Source organism: Neolamprologus brichardi, chromosome 3 (assembly GCF_056152115.1).
Source record: "Neolamprologus brichardi isolate AB-2024 chromosome 3, ASM5615211v1, whole genome shotgun sequence".
NCBI lineage: Eukaryota > Metazoa > Chordata > Actinopteri > Cichliformes > Cichlidae > Neolamprologus > Neolamprologus brichardi.
This window is the reverse complement of record NC_142106.1, coordinates 11,221,277-11,244,226: the sequence shown is the minus strand read 5'-3', so window position 1 is coordinate 11,244,226 and position 22,950 is coordinate 11,221,277. Positions and strand designations below refer to the sequence as shown.

Here is a 22,950-nt window from a genome sequence, read left to right as displayed (position 1 = left end):
ACCACACTGGCTGAACCTTTAACCCTTAAAATCCGGTCAGAGCGGGCACGCTCCATTTTGCTAAGTATTTTTAAATCCCGGTAGCTCTGCAACCACGTAAGCTAGCGCAATAATTTTTTTTGCATATGAAACCGGAGGAGTTGTACTTACATCTTATGCCATCAGCTTGTCCTCGGTCACAGTTTCCTTCCACATATAGCTTTGCAAAAACTGCATAAAAAGCACTTGCAGCAACAAAAACATAATATTCCAGAAACACGCTTTGCCGATCCAATCAGTTGTTCATAACACTTCCTACGTTGGAATAGACATCAGCGCGAACTTTTGCATGTCCGCCATGACCTGCCCGAAACCGGAAGTGATGCCATTTTGCGGAAATGTAATTTTTTACCATCAGGGCCTTATGAGCCTATACTTGTGTTTTTAAAAGTTATGTTTGACTTTATGACTTTCTGTGTCGTTTCTGGGATGCTTAGAACTCATATTGCACTGCTGGAAATAGTTTATTTTGATGCATATGCTGCTTTTTTGCAAATTTGCATTATAATATTTATTTTCATTTTTCCTGCAGTATATAAAAATTGGTGTATTTCAAAAATAAAACTATGAAGACACTCAAAATAAATTTCCTGTGGTGGGAAACTATTTTGTGCAACTTTTTTGTATTTACAGTTCTGAGGGATAAGCCTCTTAAATTTCTCTAACTAGAAATATATGTTAAAAAAACAAAAACAATTTTCAATTTTTTGGTAGTTTATTGCATTTTTTTGCAATTTTTTGTAATTGCTATGCACTTAATGCAGACATATTAATATAATTTGGGCTATAATGGTTGTATTGATGTATATCAACTTGAAATGCTCCCAGAAATGGCACTACAACATGCAAAAATATAATATAAGCTCTGGCGAACTTGGTTCTATTCTAGGTCTTAAAGGGTTATTAATGGAAATTTAACTCAGATTATAAATGTACAAAAATCAACCTGTTAAATAATATACCCAAACAAATAATTTGTCTTTATAAAATAATCAATACATTTAAAAAAAATCTTATATAAGGATTTTAACTTTTTGATTAACTCACATAATCATGTCTTAGAGTTAAATTTTACATGTCCATCACCTGAGAAATTTAACTACACCTGAAGTCGATGCACCCCACAACGACTTGAACTGGTGTGTTTGTGTCCACGCTTTCTAGCTGCCTTTGCAACCCAGTATCATGACTAAATGTGAAATAGACAATAGACCATTTCACGCTTTGCCTCTTCGAAACATGAAATGGACATGCATGCAGAAGGACCTTGATAACTGGAAACAATTAAGTTAGGAGGATAATATGTATATACAGTGGGGCAAAAAAGTATTTAGTCAGCCACCGATTGTGCAAGTTCCCCCACTTAAAATGATGACAGAGGTCAGTAATTTGCACCAGAGGTACACTTCAACTGTGAGAGACAGAATGTGAAAAAAAAATTCATGAATTCACATGGTAGGATTTGTAAAGAATTTATTCGTAAATCAGGGTGGAAAATAAGTATTTGGTCACCTCAAACAAGGAAAATCCCTGGCTCTCACAGACCTGTAACGTCTTCTGTAAGAAGCTTTTCTGTCCCCCACTCGTTACCTGTATGAATGGCACCTGTTTGACCTCATCATCTGTATAAAAGACACCTGTCCACAGCCTCAACCAGTCAGACTCCAAACTCCGCCATGGCCAAGACCAAAGAGCTTTCGAAGGACACCAGGAAAAGAATTGTAGACCTGCACCAGACTGGGAAGAGTGAATCTACAATAGGCAAGCAGCTTGGTGTGAAAAAATCAACTGTGGGAGCAATCATCAGAAAATGGAAGACATACAAGACCACTGATAATCTCCCTCGACCTGGGGCTCCACGCAAGATCTCATCCCGTGGGGTCAAAATGATCATGAGAACGGTGAGCAAAGATCCCAGAACCACACGGGGGGACCTGGTGAATGACCTGCAGAGAGCTGGGACCAAAGTAACAAAGGTCACCATCAGTAACACACTACAACGGCAGGGAATCAAATCCCGCAGTGCCAGACGTGTTCCGCTGCTGAAGCCAGGGCATGTCCAGGCCCGTCTGAAGTTTGCCAGAGAGCACATGGATGATACAGCAGAGGATTGGGAGAATGTCATGTGGTCAGATGAAACCAAAGTAGAACTTTTTGGTATAAACTCAACTCGTCGTATTTGGAGGAAGAAGAATACTGAGTTGCATCCCAAGAACACCATACCTACTGTGAAGCATGGGGGTGGAAACATCATGCTATGGGGCAGTCTCCAGACCTCAACCCCATAGAAAATCTGTGGCGGGAGTTGAAAGTCCGTGTTGCTCGGCGACAGCCCCAAAACATCACTGCTCTTGAGAAGATCTGCATGGAGGAATGGGCCAAAATACCAGCTACTGTGTGTGCAAACCTGGTAAAGACCTATAGTAAACGTTTGACCTCTGTTATTGCCAACAAAGCTTATGTTACAAACTATTGAGTTGTATTTTTGTTATTGACCAAATACTTATTTTCCACCCTGATTTACGAATAAATTCTTTACAAATCCTACCATGTGAATTCATGGATTTTTTTTTTTTTTTCACATTCTGTCTCTCACAGTTGAAGTGTACCTCTGGTGCAAATTACTGACCTCTGTCATCATTTTAAGTGGGGGAACTTGCACAATCGGTGGCTGACTAAATACTTTTTTGCCCCACTGTACATGTAAATGTGTTATAATGTCTGTTTTCATGATTATTTTTGTACTGGCTTGAAATGAAATGCCTACCTCTGCTGTTACAGCAACTTACTGGAACTTCTGCATGGGTGTACATTTCACATTTTGAAGAGGCAAAGTGTGAAATGTACATGGTAGACCAGCCTGCCCATTACATGGTTTGCCATGATATTGGATCACCCCAGGTTCTTGTCTCTTTAACAGCAATCAGTATACCAAAAACACACACGCTCTCAAATAGGTGTGTTCAGAGTGAGGCAGCTTGGCCAATTGTGTGATCTTTAAAACTATTAATCTCATATCTTTCTTAGCTTCTTTCTTTTAATCTATTTAATAATCCAAGGAATAAAATAGGAAAATAGTGCAAAATTGTGGTATTTATTTACCACAAATGAACAACACACCACAAAAGAAAACAACAATAGTATGTGGGTGGTTGACTCAAGAAAATAAAACCCCTAGTAAGCCAGCAATGCTAAATACCTTAACAAAATAGTTTACCTAAGCTAGGAGATTATGCATCCCCAGACACACAACAAAAACCCTTCCCATTCAGCCAGGTGGTAATAAATCAGTGAAACAGGAGGGATTACTTAAACATTAACCGCATGTACATTTGTCAGCTCACGTGAACACAAAGAAAATAATTAAAGTAACCTGTTGCAGGCCTCAGCAGAAGATGCTTGAGTATGTTGACAGCACACCATCCTTGCTAGCTTGCAGCAGTCAACATTCCTTTAGTGTTGCTGGCAGTTCTGCAAACCACGTTGTTAAATCTTGGTGGCAAAGAAGGAAACTGCTCCGCACTGGTGGTGCAAAAACCTAGTCCAACTCAAATTTAGCATAAAAAATTCCACAGTCCGACTCTGCCTCGGGAAAAACACAGCAGAAGGCTTTTTCTTCACTGAGGCTACTGTGGGGATTGACCACAGCAGGGGTGTCGCTGAAGCTTTGTCAGCTAGTTGTTACCTGTAGACAGTGGCGGTCCTAGCCTGTTTGGCGCCCTGGGCGAACACCCCCTCTGGCGCCCCCCCCCCCCCCCCACCCCCCCCCACACACACACACACACACACACACGAAGAGAGAGACAGAGTATGCATTGTATGCAAACGTTGTATGCAAACGGCTACTAAAGAGACATCATAATTCGTCATACAATGAGAACAGGACAAATCAACAATTGACAATGACTAATTAATATTATATTATTGTATATATTGTTTGGAGTTTAGTCTGTTACTGTTACTATTTTTTACCATTTCTTCTTGGAGGAACTGTAACCCACATAATTTCCTTAGGGATTAAGAAAGTATCCTGATTCTTAATGTTTTAGGATACATGACCTGCCATTATCCAATGACACATGTGCTTACCTGTATCTTTTGCTCGTTTCTCCTTGTAGGAGCCATAATTAAATGTATTGAATTTTAATGATCACTGGGTTTTCATTTGTTTGGTTGCTATGGTGATGTGTAATGGGAGTCACGTGGGTGGTAGCGGTGATATTAAGAGGGCGTTGTCAGTCTGTCTTTCACTGGTTTGATTTTGACAGAGAGGAGGGCTGGGTAGCATAGTTTTTGTTGACCGCAGCATTGTTGCATTAGAGCCTGTGATGTTTTAAGAGTTTGAGGCGATCACATTGCTCTGTAAACTTTTCAAGCACTTTAATAAACAAGCAAGCAATTCCACCTCTCGCATTATTGCATAAAGTTGACAGGCAAATAGGCAGGCTCAGTCGCCTCTAGCGACTGTGGAAGATAATTGGCGTCTGTCTTGTGTCAGTGACGTAAAAGACGGATTTAATGCGACGTGATCATCAAACAGCAGTCGCTTTCTAAAACATCGGATATGTATCGGATTCAGTACCACATACGAAAGTGACCCAGATCGGATTTGAAAATATTGGATTTGTGCCGTTCACACTGTCATACCATGATCGGATATGGGTCGCATAGGGTCAAAAAAATCGGATTTGATGCGCTTTCGCCTGCAGTGTGAACGTAGCATTTGACTTCAGCAGCAAGCAGTAGCACCGAGGGCTCTCGCGCTCACTTTTCGCGTATAGAATTTTGAAAAAACATCGGTGCAAATGATAAGTCTGTATCATGATGTCTGGTGTTTTCGTGTTGGCTGGTTTGTTTGTAATTTGTTTTATTTTGCGAGTTGGTAATTTTTGCTGCTCCAGCCAGCCAGAGCATCCCCCGCCGCCCCGCCCTCTCCTCCCTGTGCCGCAAGCAGCAGGCGCACCTAGCAAACGGAGGGCGCCCTTACTCCCAGCAAATGGGCGATAGAAAACCAATGCCATTCCCAATATGCGCTGGCATGATGTCGGGGCAGCATGAGAACAAGCCGTGATGCCGCCCCCACCACGATGCCGCCCCGGGCAACCGCCCGTGTCGCCCGTATCTAAAACCGCTACTGCCTGTAGACATCCAACAGCTTACTCCAGTAGTGATGTTCGATTCGTGAACGAATCGATCAATACTCGAGAATCACTTTACTGACCCGTGAATCATGATTCACAAGCCCAACTGACTCACTGACTCATCCCTGTTGCTGTTAGCAAACTAATTCCATTAGTAGAAATATATCTAGCTTATAATTAAAATTGTGGGGGGGGGACAACAGCCAGTTTCTTAACAAAAGCATTTCTGCTCTGAACTGGAAGAAAAAACCCTGAGTAGAAGCTCACATCAAGAAAATAGCTCCTCGGTTCACAGTAGCATCGCTCTGCTAACATGCTAATAGCACATTTGAGCTACTCACCCCCTCCCTTCCTGTGCTGAATCATAAGCGTAAGCGAATCACTCGGGACTCGCTCACCCCCTCCCTCCTGTGCTGAATCATAGACCGAACGAATCACTCACTCACTCACCCCCTCCCTCCTGTGCTGCATCGTAAGCGTAAGCGAATCACTCAGGACTCACTCACCCCCTCCCTCCTGGCTCACAGCTTCTTCTTCTTGGTTGGCAACCAATGTTAAGGCGCATTACCGCCCCCTGGCTCACAGCTCAGTGGACATTTAGATGAGAAAATATATATTTAACACATTTAAGGGAAAATACTAATAAAATACAAATAAACAAAATAAATGTTTATTAAGCAATTTTGATAGGAAATTGCTTAATTTTAGAAATGTTTTTGCTCTTTTTTGCTCTATAAAATAGTTTTTTGTTTTTGTTTTTAAGAATCATTCATCTTAGCAGTGGGATTTACATGAAAAGAGAAACAAATTAAGTTTGAGTGAAAATGTAAATTTTTTGCACTCTCTGGTCAACTGACTAAGTGAATCAAATGACTCAAAAAAACCGATTCACTTTGGTGAGTGACTCATTAAAACTCGATTCAGTAAAAAGAATCAAATTTACCATCACTATACTCCAGTCCAGGAGAGCACGGGCCATCGTGACCTGACCACACCCTCCTCCTTTCTCCAGTATGGTTGACCAACCAATCAGGATTTAGGAAACGAATCTCACGCAAACATACAAAACACTTTACAAACACCTTGTATGTATAGATTATGCATATTTGTTTTTTACATATTTGCACCAATTATGAAAATGTGAAAATATTAAAGTGGCATAACTTTGCATTAATCTGCAGTTAAACTATTAAACTGCTGTTTCCCCACTTTTTATTTACTTTAACTCTGAAATTTTAGACAGAGGTGATGTTTAGTTAATCTGCATACAATATAACCATCATGGCTACGTTATTTCACTGTACTGTTGTTGCTGTGAAGTAATTTCTGTGTTTTTCTTTTCTGCAGATATTTATTCAGCTGCAGGCTACTCAGTACTGAGAACAGGAAACATCAGTTATGAACAATTATGCTGCCACACCAAAGAGAAAAAGAGGTACAGTTGCTTTCCATTCAAATGCAGCCAAGCATTCATTTACTGGTTTGGAAAGGCCATGCTCACATCAAACCTTTTAAATAATGAGGTGATTGTGTGAACAATAATTCCTGGCTGCCAAAAGCTGAGGTTGCAGACTGCTCACAGGTTGTTTTCCCAATAATCTGTATGGTATTATAGAGAGGTGATATATCCCTAATATGCTTATCTCAGAAAAACACACAATAGCCAATTAAAACAATGTTTTCTTGAACAAGGGTATATTAAATCACCTTGTTTCAGGCAGAGAATAAAACCAGAGGCTCAAAGGTTCAGTATAAGATAAAGAATGATTATTTTAAACCCTGTATCATGTAACGCTCCTCTGGAAATGAAGAGTTTCACTGTAAATATGGATAGATTATTATAGATATTATAGATTATCTGTCATCTCCTTCCAGAGTGATTAAAGAATAAACTTTGCTGTAGGGCACAGTGAAGTGTAGTGTGGTGCATTTTTACATCCACACAGAAACCTAAAAATTCTGGGTCCTTGTGTCCAGCCTTGTATTTTTATATTATGGTTTATGTTCTGAGTCCTTGGCTGTACTGTTTTGATTATTGTTTTTTCCCTAGGTTTCAGTTATGGTTGTCAAAGATTTAGTTCTTCGGTTTTGTGTGATGGCTTCCTGTGTTGTGTCTGCTGTGCCTTTCTGTCCCATGTTTCAGGTCCCTATGTTGTGTCTCTCCAGTCTGTTAAGTTTACATGTCTAGAGTTCAGTCAGTGTGTTTCCTGTTTTACTTTGAAGGTCCGTGTCTCAGGTCATTGTATCTAATTTTGCTTCCCTTGTCTCGTCCAGCCTAAGACAGAAGAACTGTTTTCTCCTTCTGTGTCACAATCCCCTCATTTTCCCTCAATGTATTTAAGCCCTGTGTTTTTCATTGTTACTGTTGAATCAGCCCTTATAGCTGTGTGTTTCTCCCCCTGTCTCCTTGTGCATTAGTTTTCTCCAGTTTAGTTTTGTTATTTGTGTCGCCTCCTCACCAGCAATAAAGCTGTGTTCTTTTTGAGTTGTCAAATTAAGGGTCACATGGGAACTGGAGCTTGTCATAGCTGTCTGGTTGAGGGGTGGACTACACACTTTTACATGTCAACAGTTTTTCAAATGTATTTTGAAAATCTTTCATGGAGTCACCAAGAACCAATGAAGTGAACTAAAACATTATATATTGGACTTTTTAATGCAAATGTTTATCTGATTGTTTCAGCTCTGTGGGTTTAAGGTTTGGGTTTTGTTCATTTAACTTTAAATTAAAATGAAGGCAGTGTGTAACCTTTGTGATATGTATCTGAGCTGGTTCCCAGTAAAGTCTGAACTGGGAATGTGTGTGATGCAGAGAGGTGGAGATGGGAGGTCTTGATTGAACTACAAAGCTTGTAATCATGTTTCCTGTTGTTTAAACTGTGTGTGTTTGTGTTCAGACTTTAAACCAGAGCCAGACGTCGTCTACTCTTCACTGAAGTAGTCCACCAGTCCAACCACTGACGTCCAGCTGCTGGTCTCTAACTGGTCCCCCCAGCACCTCAGAGCAGAGGACATCCACATGTTGTTCTTTATTTTCATTTTTTTTACTTACCTGAACAACTATGATAAAATATATGAGTATGTATTTTTACCTGGAGTTTTAAAATTCAATTTTCCTGTAAAATCATCAATAACAATAAATATATGTTTGTGTTTTATGGCCACAGTTAAGTTTCCTTGTTGTTTTTTATTTAAAATGTGCCTTAAACACCGTGTTCTTTTTCCCCAGCTATTAACTTTATCTGCATTAAAATATTTTATTCTGTGTTATTCGTGTGGGTTTCAAGCAAGATGTCAGCTGTGTGGTGTTCAGTGTCCAGGTGAGGTCCTCAGAGTTGTAGACGCCCAGGTACCTAAAGCTGCTCACCCTCTCTACTTCAAGGCCCTGGATAGACAGCGGTGGGTGAGGCCTCCTCTTCGTCCTCGTGTCCACAATCATCTCCTTTGTCTTGTCAGTGTTGAGGGTGAGGTTGTTGTCCTCACACCATGACACCAGACCAGACCTCTCTCCTATAAGCCTCTTCGTCCCCTCCAGTGATGCGACCGATCACTGCAGTGTCGTCCGCAAACTTCAAAATGATATCATCTTTGTTGGAGGAGACACAGTTGTGGGTGTACAGAGTGTAGAGGATGGGGCTGAGGACGCAGTCTTGTGGGACGCCAGTGTTTGTAATAATGCTGGCTGAAGTCCTGACATACTGACGCCTGCCAGTCAAGAAGTCCTGTAGCCAGTCACATAGAGTGGGGTGCAGGCCGAGTGTTGCCAGCTTGTGAATGAGTTTGTGAGGGATGACAGTGAAGCTTCAAAAGGGAATAATTCACATATGAGGTCTGCTGCCACCTACTGGTAAAACTGGGTGTTACATCAGCGCTTGAGCTCAAAAGTTTCGATGACAATCTTAATATGGTATTAAATAAAGACTAGTGTTAAAAGATTGATGCTTTGATTCTATCACACAAGTTCAGCATGTAGCTGACTGAAATCTGTTAAATAAATATATATTTTCATTTATTAAAAACAAAACAAAAGACGCACTATGGAAAATTTATTTTGTTTGTTTATATTCTTTTAAACAACAAAAGCTAAACCAAAGCACTTTAGAGTCAGACACTTTTATACTCCAGGTCTCTAAATTATTTAGTGGTCAATGCATGTTTTTTGAACTAACAAATAGATGATGATTCATCTCTTAAATCACAACAGACTGATCTCACCAACATAAGTTGCCTTTATAGGTCAACAGCATCAATTCTGGTATCAGGAACATTGACCCTGGATTTACTTGGTATCAGACTTATACCAGAATTTGTAGTACTGCACAGCACTAAGCAGAACACCTGCTTTATACATGGCAATACTTTAATGTTAGAACCCTGACCATGTGGTCTTTATGAGAGGACCTGGGGAGCTGTTTTGGGATGGTGTTGACCTGGCAGCTGCTGGTTGGTTCCCCATTAACAACTGGCTGTTTTAAAAACCCTCAAACCAGCAGTTGTTCTCATGGCAGCAACTGACAGCAGCAGACCTGTTCTTGGCCTCCAAGAACAGGTCTGCTGAACACTACCTTGTGTGTAGTGTTGAAAATAGTCTTTAGTTTGGTTTTGTTTCACACAGAGCTAGGTTGCACTTCTTTGTTCACCCAAGAGTTAATGCTTTTAGTTTTGGTGTTATTAGAAGCAATAAACCTCACCTTATGTTATATTGGCATTTGGGTCTGGCTTTGGGGACTGGGGCAGGGACACCTTTTTTAACCCTTATGTTGGTCCTCCTAGACGGAGACTTAATATTTAACGTTCAGAAATCTATCAGATGACCACTGAAGTCATTTGGGTTTAAGTGCCTTTTATCAAAACAATGATTCTTGGTGTGGTAGCTGGGCTGGTGCAGCAAAGCCGTGAACGTGGTAAGGGGCCAAATTCTGTTCTGTCTGCTTTTGCACTTTTTTTTTTGCTAATCTTGCAATTTTGGCGTCTACGCCTCCAGCGCTCTTCACCACATGTCTAATCCACACTTCCCCAAAGTAGCCAGCTGTGGTGAGTGACAGAGACTTTGTTCTTGCTCTTTTGGAGACAGGGAAAAATATGGACAGACACTGCTAACCCCAGTTCCAAAGGTCCATGCCATCGCCCGCTTTGGGAATTAAACCAATGGGTCCCTTTCCAGCTGAGGCTGGAGGACGCCCATCTCCAGAGCCTGCTGCAGTCTCAGTCAGAGGCCTCAGCGATGTTTGGTTATATCACATCTCAGCCAGAGGTCTGCGCTCCGCTATCTGGTTCTGCTCCTGCGAAACCTGATCCGCAACATTTGGCACCGCCTGGACCTGTCATGCCACAACCAGGACCTCCTGCACCTGCCACTCCAGGTACCGTCTCCACCTGCCATGCCACATCAGTGCTGGTCACCTACCGAGCCACCCAAAGGTCTTCACCCACACCTCGACTAGCCTCCAGCCCTGCCACACCTCTGGCAGCCGTCCTCCTGAACTGCTTCTTCTCTGCCGTTAGCCACATGGCCACACAGCCTGGGTTTTGATTAATCAATATATATATTTTTGAATTTCTCCCTCTCAGTGTCTAGTCTTCTGCCTTCCATTTGTACAGTTACTGACCTGAATGTCTCTGTGTCACCAGCATGTATAACTTTATCTACTTACCACTTATTCTCCTTATGGGGATCTGACCTGATATGTTTAATATGCTGCTGAGAATATAGCCTAGAAGAAGCGTATAGTATAGCTTTTGTTTTGGAAAGAGCCATTTCTCTGTAATAAACTCTCTTTTCAAAAGATGAGTGATTTCTCCTTCAGATAGATTTATTTTTTTATTTATTTTGTTGTTTCAGCAACATTAAATTTAAAAACTGTACTTTTGAGTTTAAATATAATGAATAGTGGAATTGTAAAGCGCTTTACAATTCCACTATTCATTCACTCTCACATTCACACACTGGTGGAGGCAGCTACGGTTGTAGCCACAGCTGCCCTGGGGCAGACTGACAGCGCCATATCAGTTTCTGTGATATTCTTATTAAGGTAAATATATTATTAAAGTGGCAAGATCACTATATATATATCACTGTATTTGATTTCACTCCACAAGGGTGGAGAAAGTCTTTTAAGCAGTGTGGGTCTGGATGCCCCAGTGGGTCATGAAGTCGGCGCCTGTGATTAACCCCTTACACGACGCTCAAACATAGACAGGTCTCAGACCGTGGTATCGGTCCTCGGTATCGGGGACTTTTAACAAGAATCTTTGAAATCACTTCACAAACAGAGAGATGATGACAAAACAACAGAAACATTTTTAAAAATAGCTCCATGTTTAGCTAAAGCTTGTTTTAGAGTTGATAAATGTACTTAAACTGTACACACTAGAAGGAAATGAATGAGTCCATCTGTACCAATAATACTCACTGAACCAGTTTGACCAGGATACTGATGAACACACACAAACACATACATGCAAACACACACATACTGAGTGCTGATGATGATCGGACAATTGTAATCAGTAAATTATTGATTTATTGATTGATCAGATCATTCTGAGGTGACGACTTCATGAAGAGTTTTCACGTCTTTCTGAGACTCACTTCTCCACAAACTCAAAGCTGACTTTAAAGATTCCTCCAGATGTTTTCAGAGTAAACACTATCAGATCCATGTGTTATTGTTTTATTTATTTTTTCAGGAAATGTAGGCAAGAATAGATCTTTGCTGTAACTTGTTTTGAGCAGCCACATATCCCACGTAGTCAGCATTCAGTTTACTGAGAAAGCACAAACCACTACTTGTTTTTGTTCTCGTTCACAGACGTTCACAGACTTGGCAAAGTTTAGTCTGTAGACACTGACAGCTGGAGTGTAAAACTGATTCATTTTGATTTTAAATCAATTGTAACTTTTTTTCTGATTTAAATTTGTTTTTCAACCCTGAAGATGTTTCCTGACATGATTGTGGTTATGAGCCGATGACGTTATGCTGACAAAAACTACCAGATGGAGACAACAACAGAATAAAGTAAGTGGTTTTGATCACAGTCAGTGTGTTTAAGATTTTTAATAATAATGTTTTGTTTTCTTACATTTCTGAACATTTTTTTCTGCATCTATTACTGCGTTACCTTCACCAAGGAGTTTATGTGTTTAGTAGTTATGTGTTTAGCATGTCTGTCATTCTGTCTGTCAAAGTTCAATAAAACGTAAACCTTTGTTGGTATTGACGTGTACCAGCTTGTAGGGAATAATATCTGGGATTCCATATATATAATGTTACTTTGGACCTCTGACCTTTTCTTTAAGGTCAAATGAGGACAAAAAAATATTTTATCTTTAAAACTTTGAATAAATTGTTTACATTCATATTTATCAAATTATCCTGGCTCATAGTATTATAAGATAACATTAGTTCGACATATGCTGTAATATAATATTATATATAATATGGTTACGTTGTTCGTCTCCAGTTATCAATACCTATTATCTATCACCTCCTCCTAAATACTGTTCGTCTAATCAAAGTAAACATCTGTCATGCTGCTCTTATCTGAGTCTTGTACAAATTTCTGTACATTTAACCAGAACAAAGAAAACTAAAGGAATATATAAAAAGATATCATTTTGCTCCCATAAAAGTAAATACTGCCCAGACAGAGACCTTAATTCTCATATGAGGTTTTTGTGTGTGTACAATTAAATATAAATAGTGTATATTTTATGTGAGCCTAAGCATGTTAACATGGGGTTTTATTGTTATTCATTAGAACAAGTTGATGTAAAGTCCAGTGGGAAGTTGTCTCCACATCTACCTGTGTCAGTGAAACAAGTCCACTTCCTGTTATGGTCACACCTTAGTTTGCATTTTTGAAATTTGTTAATCAAATATCTGAGCGTACAGTGGTTTCTCTGTGGCAAGGTCACAGATCTGGGTGTGTCTGTTTAAAACAGCAGTTCACTGGTCAGTTCAGTCAGTTTTGGTACAGAGGAAACTTGCTACAGATCATCTTTACAGTTTTAGTTGGAATCATTTACTTTTGTAAACCAGATCTGTCGCTTAGAGATGGGGTGAGGAGTTGAGCCATCCGGGAGAGGCTCAGAATAGAGATGCTGCTCCTCCACATCAAAGGAGCCAGGTGAGGTGGTTTGGGCATCTGACTAGGATTCCTCTTGGACGCCTCCTGGGTGAGATGTTCTTTGGATATCTCACTAGAATGAGGCCACGCAGCAGACCCAGGAACCGCCTGAGAGATTATATCTTTTGTCAGCAGGGAGAGGGAGGACAGGCTTCTCTGCTTAGGCTGCTGCCCCCGTACCCCATATAAACAGAAGAAAATGGATGGATTGATTCATGTAAATCCTATTTTTTTCCATCCTGATGATCAGAAGAGTGTTTGAGGGTTTCAGAACAACAGTAAGTGTTTAAAATGACATATTTCAGTTTTTTAGATAATCTGACAGGTTGACTGAAGTCTGTGAGCTTCAGTAGATTAACAGATTGTTAATGTTAACCTATCTGGACCAGGATTAAAGCTTCACTTTACTGATTACAGATGAATGTCATGCGGAGTTAGTGTGAAGCATGTTATTTACTGTTGACTGAAAAAAACCCCATCATATTAAATGGATTCAATATGCTTCAAAACTGTCAGACTCTGACACAGTATAAAGAGGAAGTTCATGTCAATCTGATTACAGTCATGTGATTTAGGAGAAGTGCTTGCAGGAGTCACATAATCTGTCTTCCTGGACTATTTGCTGCTTCTCATGTTTTTCATGTGGTTGGTTGTCCTGCTTGTGTTTTCTCACTAAATGTCCTCTATGTGGTAATGTATATATATTTTACTCGATAGTGTATAGTACACAAACATCTTTTCAATTTGAGAATATTTTTAATAGTTCAGCTAGAATAATTCAACGTAGTGTTTCAGTCCAACCTCATGGTAGCAGTGTTACCTCAATATAATGCATTTCAAGAAGTTTAACTTTAGAAAAAAATAAGTATAGATTTCTTATGCTTATCGTATAAAGTATAAGCTACACATACTTGTAGTATTTGGGCACTGGCTCAAAGTAAAAGTTATGAAACAGCAGCCACTGACACTATAACAGTTTCATTTTCTAGTGTTAACTCACTGAGGCAAAAAGACAGGAAGTTAACATTTAATGATTCCTCTTGGTCACACTTTACTCCACTTCTCTTCTGCTCAGTTTCATCAAATGTGTCCTTCCTTTCTTTCTGTCACTGCACATGAGGAGAAAACATAAACAGCAAAAATAAATGAAATAATAAATGAAACTAGAATTAAACAATCTTTGTTTTTTTCTCTTCAGATTAATTTAAAAAATAAGTAAAGATTGAAAATTAAAAAACTTTCTTATAAACTCACATAAAAACAAACCCTCAAGAGAAAAAAAACCCAAAGTACATTAAATTTAAAATTTTACTGTTTGGATCTATTAGTTGGTCAGTCTAGTCAGTCTAAGATAACCAGAGCTATGTTAGCTCTAATAACAAACATTGAACAGACAGATGAACCAACACTGAAGAAAAAAGAAGAAGCTCCATGTTGTAGTAGCCCTTAATTTTAGAGTTTATCAAACTTTACAAAAAGCAGGAAATCTCATTCACACTGTTTTCTCACTGCTGAACCAGTTTAATAGGGATAATGCAAAAATACAACAATACCACAATGCAAACACACACATGTTTCCACTCAGACAAAGCTGCTGAGGATTCAGTGATTAATTAGATCATTAAGTTACTAGTTTCAATTTTTATGTTATTTTGAAGTGAGGACCAATAAACACATTTTGTCACTTAATTAAGTGTAGTTCTTAAAAACAAAGGGAGCTGAGGAATCTCAAAGCAATTAATTTACAATGAGAAACTACTTCAGGTTGCACTACCACAATAACACACTAGGGGGAGCTCGTTGAACAACATTTACAGACACACTGACAAAGTGCTTCAAAGAAGGTCAACAAACCTGCACATTACTTCAGTGGTGTAACAGCTCCACCACAAAAACAACTTTAAGTCAAAACAACACAGCAAAATTGGCAAGATCAACCTAAAAGAGCAACATAACCATAACATGTACAATAAACACACTTTCCTTAGAATCAAAACGAAACAAAGTTTTCTTCCCACCTAGGTAGTTAGCTGTGCCAAGCAACCCACTTGTCCACAACAAAGTCATTTCAGCCTCAGAGATCTTGAAAGTTGTGCTCAGAGTCTGGAGTTGGAGCCAGAGCCCTGACTCCCCCTCAGATGGCATCGAGGGCTGGTAGGGTGCAAGATGATCAGAGCTCATCCACCCTATTCCAATTGACCATCTGCACTCTGTAAACCATGCCTGACAGTCTGCACAGTGCATTGTTCAACCCACTCCTCATCAGTTTGGGAGAAAGGCCATTCTTGTTCTCTGGGCAGTAGACTCACACCTGTTGTCTCGATGCATGGCCTTTTCTCCTGCAGCGTGTATCATAACTCAATTCAGCCAGGAGCCTGGATCAAAGACTCCCATAACTGTTCTCAGAGATTATGGAGGTAGTCCAATCTGGGTTCACTGGACAACTCTGTCTCAGGGAGAAGCCCGAGTACCAGGTCTATTGGGCTACAGAGGTCATATCCAAACTTTCCAAACAGTGCACTCAAGCACTTTTTCCATTAGTACCGACTCAGATTGGCTCGACACGACCCGATGTGGTATGACTTACCGCCACTCGATGGTGGCACTCAATTTTTCCAGCAAAATTGAGTGTCACCATCTTATAGCAACATGTCCAAAATTCTACCACATCACTTGAATGCAACACAAATGGCACAAGAAAGGTGGACATTGATGGACATTGTTAAACCTATTACCTGGTCTGTGACTCGGGGAACACAGTGTCGCTTCTGTGCAGCTATTTCCCACCTTGCTCTTCATGGTGACAAGGTCATAGCTTTTCCATTGGTCAGTGGTAAGGGGAATAGGCCAAGTATGCCCACCCAAGTCATTCCACCTGGTCCTGTTCCAAGGAGGCATAGGAGCATTGTGACGGTCCCTTCTGGACAGTGCAAGCAGAGAACACAGTCCTCTAAGTCTTGGCAAAACTTTAGCCACTAGAACTTGAACCAAAGTCTTGATGACTCTGAAGTGACATGTCCTTACCGAACCATAAACTAGCTGTTCGATCTCTTTCTTTCTCTCTCTCGTCACTGACACCCCGAAAACTTTCACCTCTCCCTAATCTAACAAATGCAACATGTCCAAAGAAGGATCTCTTCTTTCAGAGTGCAGAGACAGACGTGGTATGTATCCCCAGTGTCACTGTTACTTGCCAGAGGTAATGGCACTTCAGGCATTTTTGTGGCATAATGTGGCACTTTCACGACACCTTGTCAGGAAGATTCTGACAGTGGGTTTAGGGAAAAGTTTTACTGTCCCTCATAGTTGCCATAGGTGGGGATGTGCTGCTCTCTGAAACTGCTGTCACCAGGGGTGAGCTGGTTGCCTGTGACCACGGAGAGTGGTGGATTCTCCAACCAATAGGTGGGGGTGTGTCAGGTCCCCTGGACGACCTGTTCTTGGTGGTAGGTCTGTACTCTTGTTTATTTAAGTGCCATTAATGGCTTGTTGATGGGTGTTAAGTTCCTTATTACTCTCAGATCTTCTTCTTTTAAAATGGATACCAACTCCATATCCCACTGATGACACCAATGTAGCGAGCTGAGGAGTCACACAGTGTAGAATGTACAATGAAACACTAAAGCTTCAGTTTGTGCTTGTTTCCTCCACAACAACAATTGTAAGTGAAGAAACACAGCAACATTGGTAGAAAAAACTAAAAGAGTGGCATAACCATAAAACATACAGTAAACACGATTTCCTTAAAATCAAGATAAACAGAATTTAAATTTTAAATTAAACTGAAAATCAAATTGAAAGGTGAACAATCCAGAATAATCCAAAAACAAAATCAAGAAGTCCAGAAAACCCTGAACTGAGGAAGGGTGAACAGAATCCAAAATACTAAAAACCCTGCAAGCCTGAGTATCTCAGGAGGCCAGTGATGGAGATTAAGCTACTGAGGTGGATAGCCAGGAGGCCAACAGTATAGATTGAGAAACTATGAGGGCTGGCCATCTGATTAGCAGCAGAAACAGCTTGTCTACAGAGCCAGAGTCTTTAAAAGTTTTCTTCACATTTAGTGGAATCTAATGCTTTAGAAAATAAAGATCTTTATTTTCTAGATCAAAACTGATCAAAACTGATCAAAACTGAAGTCGACTTCAGTTTGGTAAAGCAATTCACATTTGTGTACATTCCTTGATAGTGTTACAGAAGAAACGCCCCGAAGCTAAACCTATCAAGTGCAGAATGGTTTTTTTTGTTTTTTGTTGATGGAATCAAAAGTTTTGTAGAAATCTGAAAAAATCAAATGAGAAGTAAATAATCAATAAGGTCTAATACTCTTTTTAGATGATCAGAAATATTCAAATTCCTGTGTTTGTGCCTCATCAGTTACGAAAGCTAAAGCTACCTTAATTGTATGAGCAAATATTTGGGTAGAAACTTTCTAAGCCCTTATAAAGAAGTTAGACAGGACGCCAATCAGGAAAGTGTTTGAGGGCTTCATTTTTATATATTTACATTGTTGTACAGTGGAACAATTTTAAAGTCCTTTGGTCTCTAGCATGGAGCTGATTGTTTATGGATGAGCGCGGTTACGGAGTTCATTCAAGAAACACTCAGAGCTGTTTTAGTTTTCACCTCTTTTCTTATGACTCACTTTTTGATCGGCGGCTCAGGCTCAGCGAACCTGACGTCACTCAAATGCGACTATCTTAAGAGAATTGAACGCAAGTGTGAAGTTGAAACGATCGGCTGAAGCTCAAATATTCTTTGTCTTGCTTAAACTTTAAATTGAATCTCCCGTAGTTACTTTTTAAAAGTCATAGTCTGTTATTCGCTGAAAACACCACCAGACTAGCACGTTTAGAACAAACTTGTTGTCCGATCATCAGAAAGAAGAACACGGAAATGCCTGCTGTAACTGCGTCAGTCTGCTCCACTTTGCTGTTTTTTGGCATCTTCGTGTTTGTCTCGGCAGGTGAGGTTTATAAACCCAAATTTTCCCTCTGAGGTAAAACGGGAAAAATGGTATCTTGGTCGTTTACGTGGTGCCAATACTTCACAAATAATTTGTTTCATGTTGATTCCATTTGTTTGTGTCCGTGAATGCATCACGAGGCTGGGTGGGGTCTGTACTTGTTTTATCGTAGAGTTAGCATGTTTGCTATCTGTACCGCTTTGGGGACTGTCCTTCTGACTAAAGTGAGATCTGTGGTTGAAATAGTGGCAGTGTAAAAATTCTGTGCTTTAATCGGTCTGTTGCTCGTGTTGTTGGTGGTCTGTCAGCCAGCCGGGAGCAGAGCGAAGTGCTAACATACAAAAAGCTCCCGACTGTTAAAAACAAAGACAAGTATCGCTACAGTCACTGTCTGTGCTTTTCGAGCTTTAGTTTTTGATCTTTTAAGTTTTTTAGCTTCTCTTGTTCTTTGTAAACTCTGCTATCACTTCCTGCTCCTTTTCACCTGCCAACCAATGAACATTCAGAAAGGGCCTACGTCATCTGGCTTCCAATGCCGTACAGTCAGGAGCTTGTAGAACCGCACCTGAGTACGTCTGGAGCGGGTGACCCTCCTCAACCAAAGAGTGGATGGACAGATTTGTGGGACAATAAAACAGGCTTAGTGTGTGAAGAGTTGTTGGAACACTGCAGGGTAGAACTAAATCCTCTGTCAAAATGACCGCAGGAATCGGTCATACTTGTTAGATGAGAGAAGGCAAGGAGTTGAAGAAAAGGGTGCTGGGTAGGAGTGCTGTACATATGATGGTGCAGGAGAATGAACAGGTGGATGTGACAGTGGAGTAGACTGTCAACATCTGAAGAGTTCACTATAAGTCTTGGCTTCTTGGCTTCTTGGCTTTTGACTTCGTCTCCTTATCAGCGATTTTGAAGCAATATTATTTGAGTGACGACACCTATCCACATACGTTGTATAGATTGGCATCTTGAGGCATCATAGCAGTAGCTGGAGGCTGTGGTGAAGCAGGAGGAACAGGCTGCACTAATAAAAGAGGAGTAAAGACCACAGGAATTGTAGATGCAGAGGGCTGTAAAGTCACAGCTTTAGGTGTAGTTAATATAGTTGATACAGAAGAGTCCGCCTGTTCTTGTTGTGCTGCATGCAAAGCCTAATGTAGGTGTAGGTGAATCCCTTGTAGCTGTTGTTGGACTGGGAACCAGAACAAGGTAACTGCACACTTGTTGAGGGAGACTACTGTAATGTGGCTAAAATGCAGCTTTGTGGCATGAAGGGTAGGACAGGTGAGCACTCTGTGGAGATGAAATCAATTTGACCATTTAGTCCATTTCCACTTAAATTAGATCAGCCTTCAAGCTCTTTCATCTTCTGGTTTCTTGACTACCAACATGCATCCAGATCTATCATCTGGACTACAGGATATTTATAGCGGTTTTCCCCAAGCTATAGGTGTCACTGCATTAATTAGTCTCAGTGGAGATGTTTGCCTTATTGTGCTGATTACAACACAATGACAAGGGAGCTTAGGTGAGTTTAAGGCTATATCCACACGTACACGGATATTTTTGAAAACACAGATGTTTCCATGCGTTTGCACCTTTCGTTCACACGTAAACTGTGTTTTTGGTCACTGAAAACAGAGATTGTTAGAAACTCCTGCCAGGGTGGAGATTTTCAAAAACTCAGTTTTTGCGTTTATGTGTGGATGAAGAAAACGGAGAAAGCACAGCGTCAAAGGTGTGCGGCTTTTTTGATGTTACAAGGGCAGATTTACAGAAAATACTGTTACTGTTAATTGTTCTCTCTGCAGTGTTTAAATGCTTACATATACACACACAGTTACTGTCCCTCCACACATACGACTCGGTTCTGCTTCTATGCCCCAGCTTTGTTTACTTTTTCCCACCGAGGCTTCTAGACTTCTGATTGGCCAACATTTCTACGTGGTTAGGAAAATATCGCCACCTGTTGCTTTGGCATGTTCCTAGCAGCGTTTTCCTTCATTTTTGGCGTGAGATCTTAAAGGGGAAAAAAAAAAAAAAGGGAAAATCTCAGTTTTTAAAAAAAATACCCGTGCCACACTAGCCTAGATAGATTTGACCTGCTTCATCCCCTGACCTATAACAACCAATATGGCTATATGATAGTCCAACGAGCGAGGCTGTGGTAGATTTCGGTCGCCCGACTGGAGATATCTCTACCCCCAGGATGTCGGGCTAGCAATTTTGCGAACCCTGGGAATGAATTTCACCAGGACACTATCTTTAGAATCATCCCCCGATGTTGTCAGAGATCGATACAAACATGTGGAGGTCAAACAAACTACTGAGTACCATTTTGAGTTCATACAATTAATTTTGGGTCTTTTTTTTTAACTTCAGCCCTCTGTAAGTTAATAACTTCCCATCATTTTGTTCTTAACACTTTACCCAAAGCATATCAGTGTAGATGTCAGCTTTGTTTATTTCCTCACTGAGACCTGATGTGTTTTAAAAGATTTTCTTTATCTTTGAGCAGTATATTTGAAAAACAGCTGCTGCTATACACAATGAGCTCTTTGGTTGTTACAAACAGCACTGCTTTAACCCTCTGAGGTTTCTACTGAAGGTGATAAGTAAATCTAACCCTGTGCTATGGAAATATAAGATTCAGGCTTTTTGAAAAATGCTCCAAACTATAAAAAGGAGAAAAAAACACAAAAACAGAAAATACACTTTGGCTTCAGCAGGAATAGAATTAAAGTTAGATCTGCTGAGGGTGGGTGTGCAGTGGCACTAAATGTGCTAGCAGCATTTTTCCCTTTAATGATAGCTGGAACAAACAGTTTTTTCCTCCTCTTAGATTTCACTTACTGTAGCTCAGCAGCACTTTTATCTTCTCCTCATCCTCTCAATGATAACAGCTCTCATTTTGTTCAGTATCACTGGCGCACACAGCGTTCTCAGTCTAAACAATGTGTAATATTTAAACAATTCATTAGCCCAAAACTCTAAAAAAAAAAAAAAACATAAAAAACAAAATCTTTAAAGTAATAATAAAGTCATTAGAAATTAAGAATGAGCAAGTGATTAAGTAAAATCTAAACATAGAAACAAAAAGAGCAACAGGCTGCCACTAAGCAAAGAAACAAGTTAAAAAATAAATAAATGCATTTCTCTTTTCTTTCTGTAAGTCTTCTCTGTGATTGGCTGTTTGGTTAATTACTTTGACCTTTAACCTCTCTGCTCTGTGTCGTTTCCTCTTTCAGACCAAAAAATCATCACAGCTGAGTCTGGACAGAACGTCAGTCTGACATGTCGAGCGCCAAACAACAACATCTTGGGTGTAGAGTGGAGCAGAGCTGACCTGGGAGATGAATATGTGCTATTTTACAGAAATAAGCAGTTTGACCCTGATGGTCAGCATCCATCTTTTAAGAACCGGGTGGATCTGCAGGACAGACAGATGAAGGATGGAGACGTGTCTTTGATTCTGAACAATGTGACGATTAATGACACTGGAACATACGAGTGTCGTGTCAAGACAGGAACAAACCGTAGAAAGAGAGCTATTTTAAATGATAACCCCATCAGCATCGTCACACTGAGTGTTGTTGATCCTCCAGGTGAGTGAGTAGAGTTGAGTGTGTGTGTGATCAGAAGTGAAGCTGCTTCCTGGTTGTTGATGTTTGTTTCTAAAGATGTTGTTGATGAGACTTTGTAGAAAGCAGCTGGTCTGAGTGATGTGATCAGAGTGCAGTAGATAATGTCTGACAGCAGTTTGAAGAGGAAATGGATTCTGTTCTGTTCTTCACTCATCACCTACCTGACAGCTGACACCTCACACCTGTTTCTCACCTGCAGGTCAACAAGGAGGACACACTGAGGATGGAGGGAAGGAGGATGGAAGGAAGGAGGATGGAGGGAAGGAGGATGGAGGGAAGGAGGATGGAGGGAAGGAGGGTGTATCTGTTGGACTGATTGTTGGTCTGATTCTTTCTGCTGTGCTTCTTGTTGCTGCTGTTGCTGGTTTATTGATCTACAGAAAACACGAACAACAGCAGAGTCAGGATTCATACCAGCCTCCAGCTGAACAGAAACCTGTTTGAAAGATTCTTGCATGGTGACACTGGGAAAAGGAACCCAAAAAAGCAGGAGACGATCTGACTGAAGAAACTAAAACAATAGCGTTCAAGTATGGAACAAGAAGAGCTGCATATTTTCAAAGAATTTTTCACAGAATGGATGATGGTTTGATAAGTAAGACACGGAGGATGGAGGTAAAAGGATAGACCTGTTGGACTGATCGCTGAACTGCAGCATGATGGCTCAGCGATTCACACAGACTCAGATAAGGCTGCATTCCTAAAACAAACAGGATAATGTGTGACTGAAGAAACTGAAAAGATAACATCCAAGTAGAAAACCAGAAGAGTCACACGTTTCCGAAGAGATTTCCTAGGATGGATGATGGTTTGATAAATAAGCTGTGCTTGGGCTTAAATAACAAAGGGGTGAACGTGAGTTCGTTCAATATTTTCACTTTGCCTCAAGTAAAAAGTGATTATAAAACCAAGAAGAACAGAAGTCAAGGAGCACCAAATCTGTCCAAGTTAGCTGATCATGTCAGTGTAACACGTAACATTGTTTTATTTACATCCTGTTTGTATATGGCACAGTTTGTTCATGTTTTCAAGA

At 40.3% G+C, this 22,950-nt stretch overlaps 1 protein-coding gene across 1 annotated transcript; it reads left to right on the top strand.

Moving 5' to 3' along the window:
• The first annotated feature begins 18,004 nt into the window (after positions 1-18,004).
• On the top strand, positions 18,005-22,477 carry LOC148103481 (programmed cell death 1 ligand 1-like). The gene is made up of 3 exons (XM_087838896.1): positions 18,005-18,276; positions 21,522-21,878; positions 22,117-22,477. The coding sequence occupies exons 1-3, from the start codon at positions 18,207-18,209 to the stop codon at positions 22,359-22,361; spliced, it is 672 nt and encodes a 223-aa protein (XP_087695022.1). The 5' UTR covers positions 18,005-18,206; the 3' UTR covers positions 22,362-22,477.
• Positions 22,478-22,950: the final 473 nt, after the last annotated feature.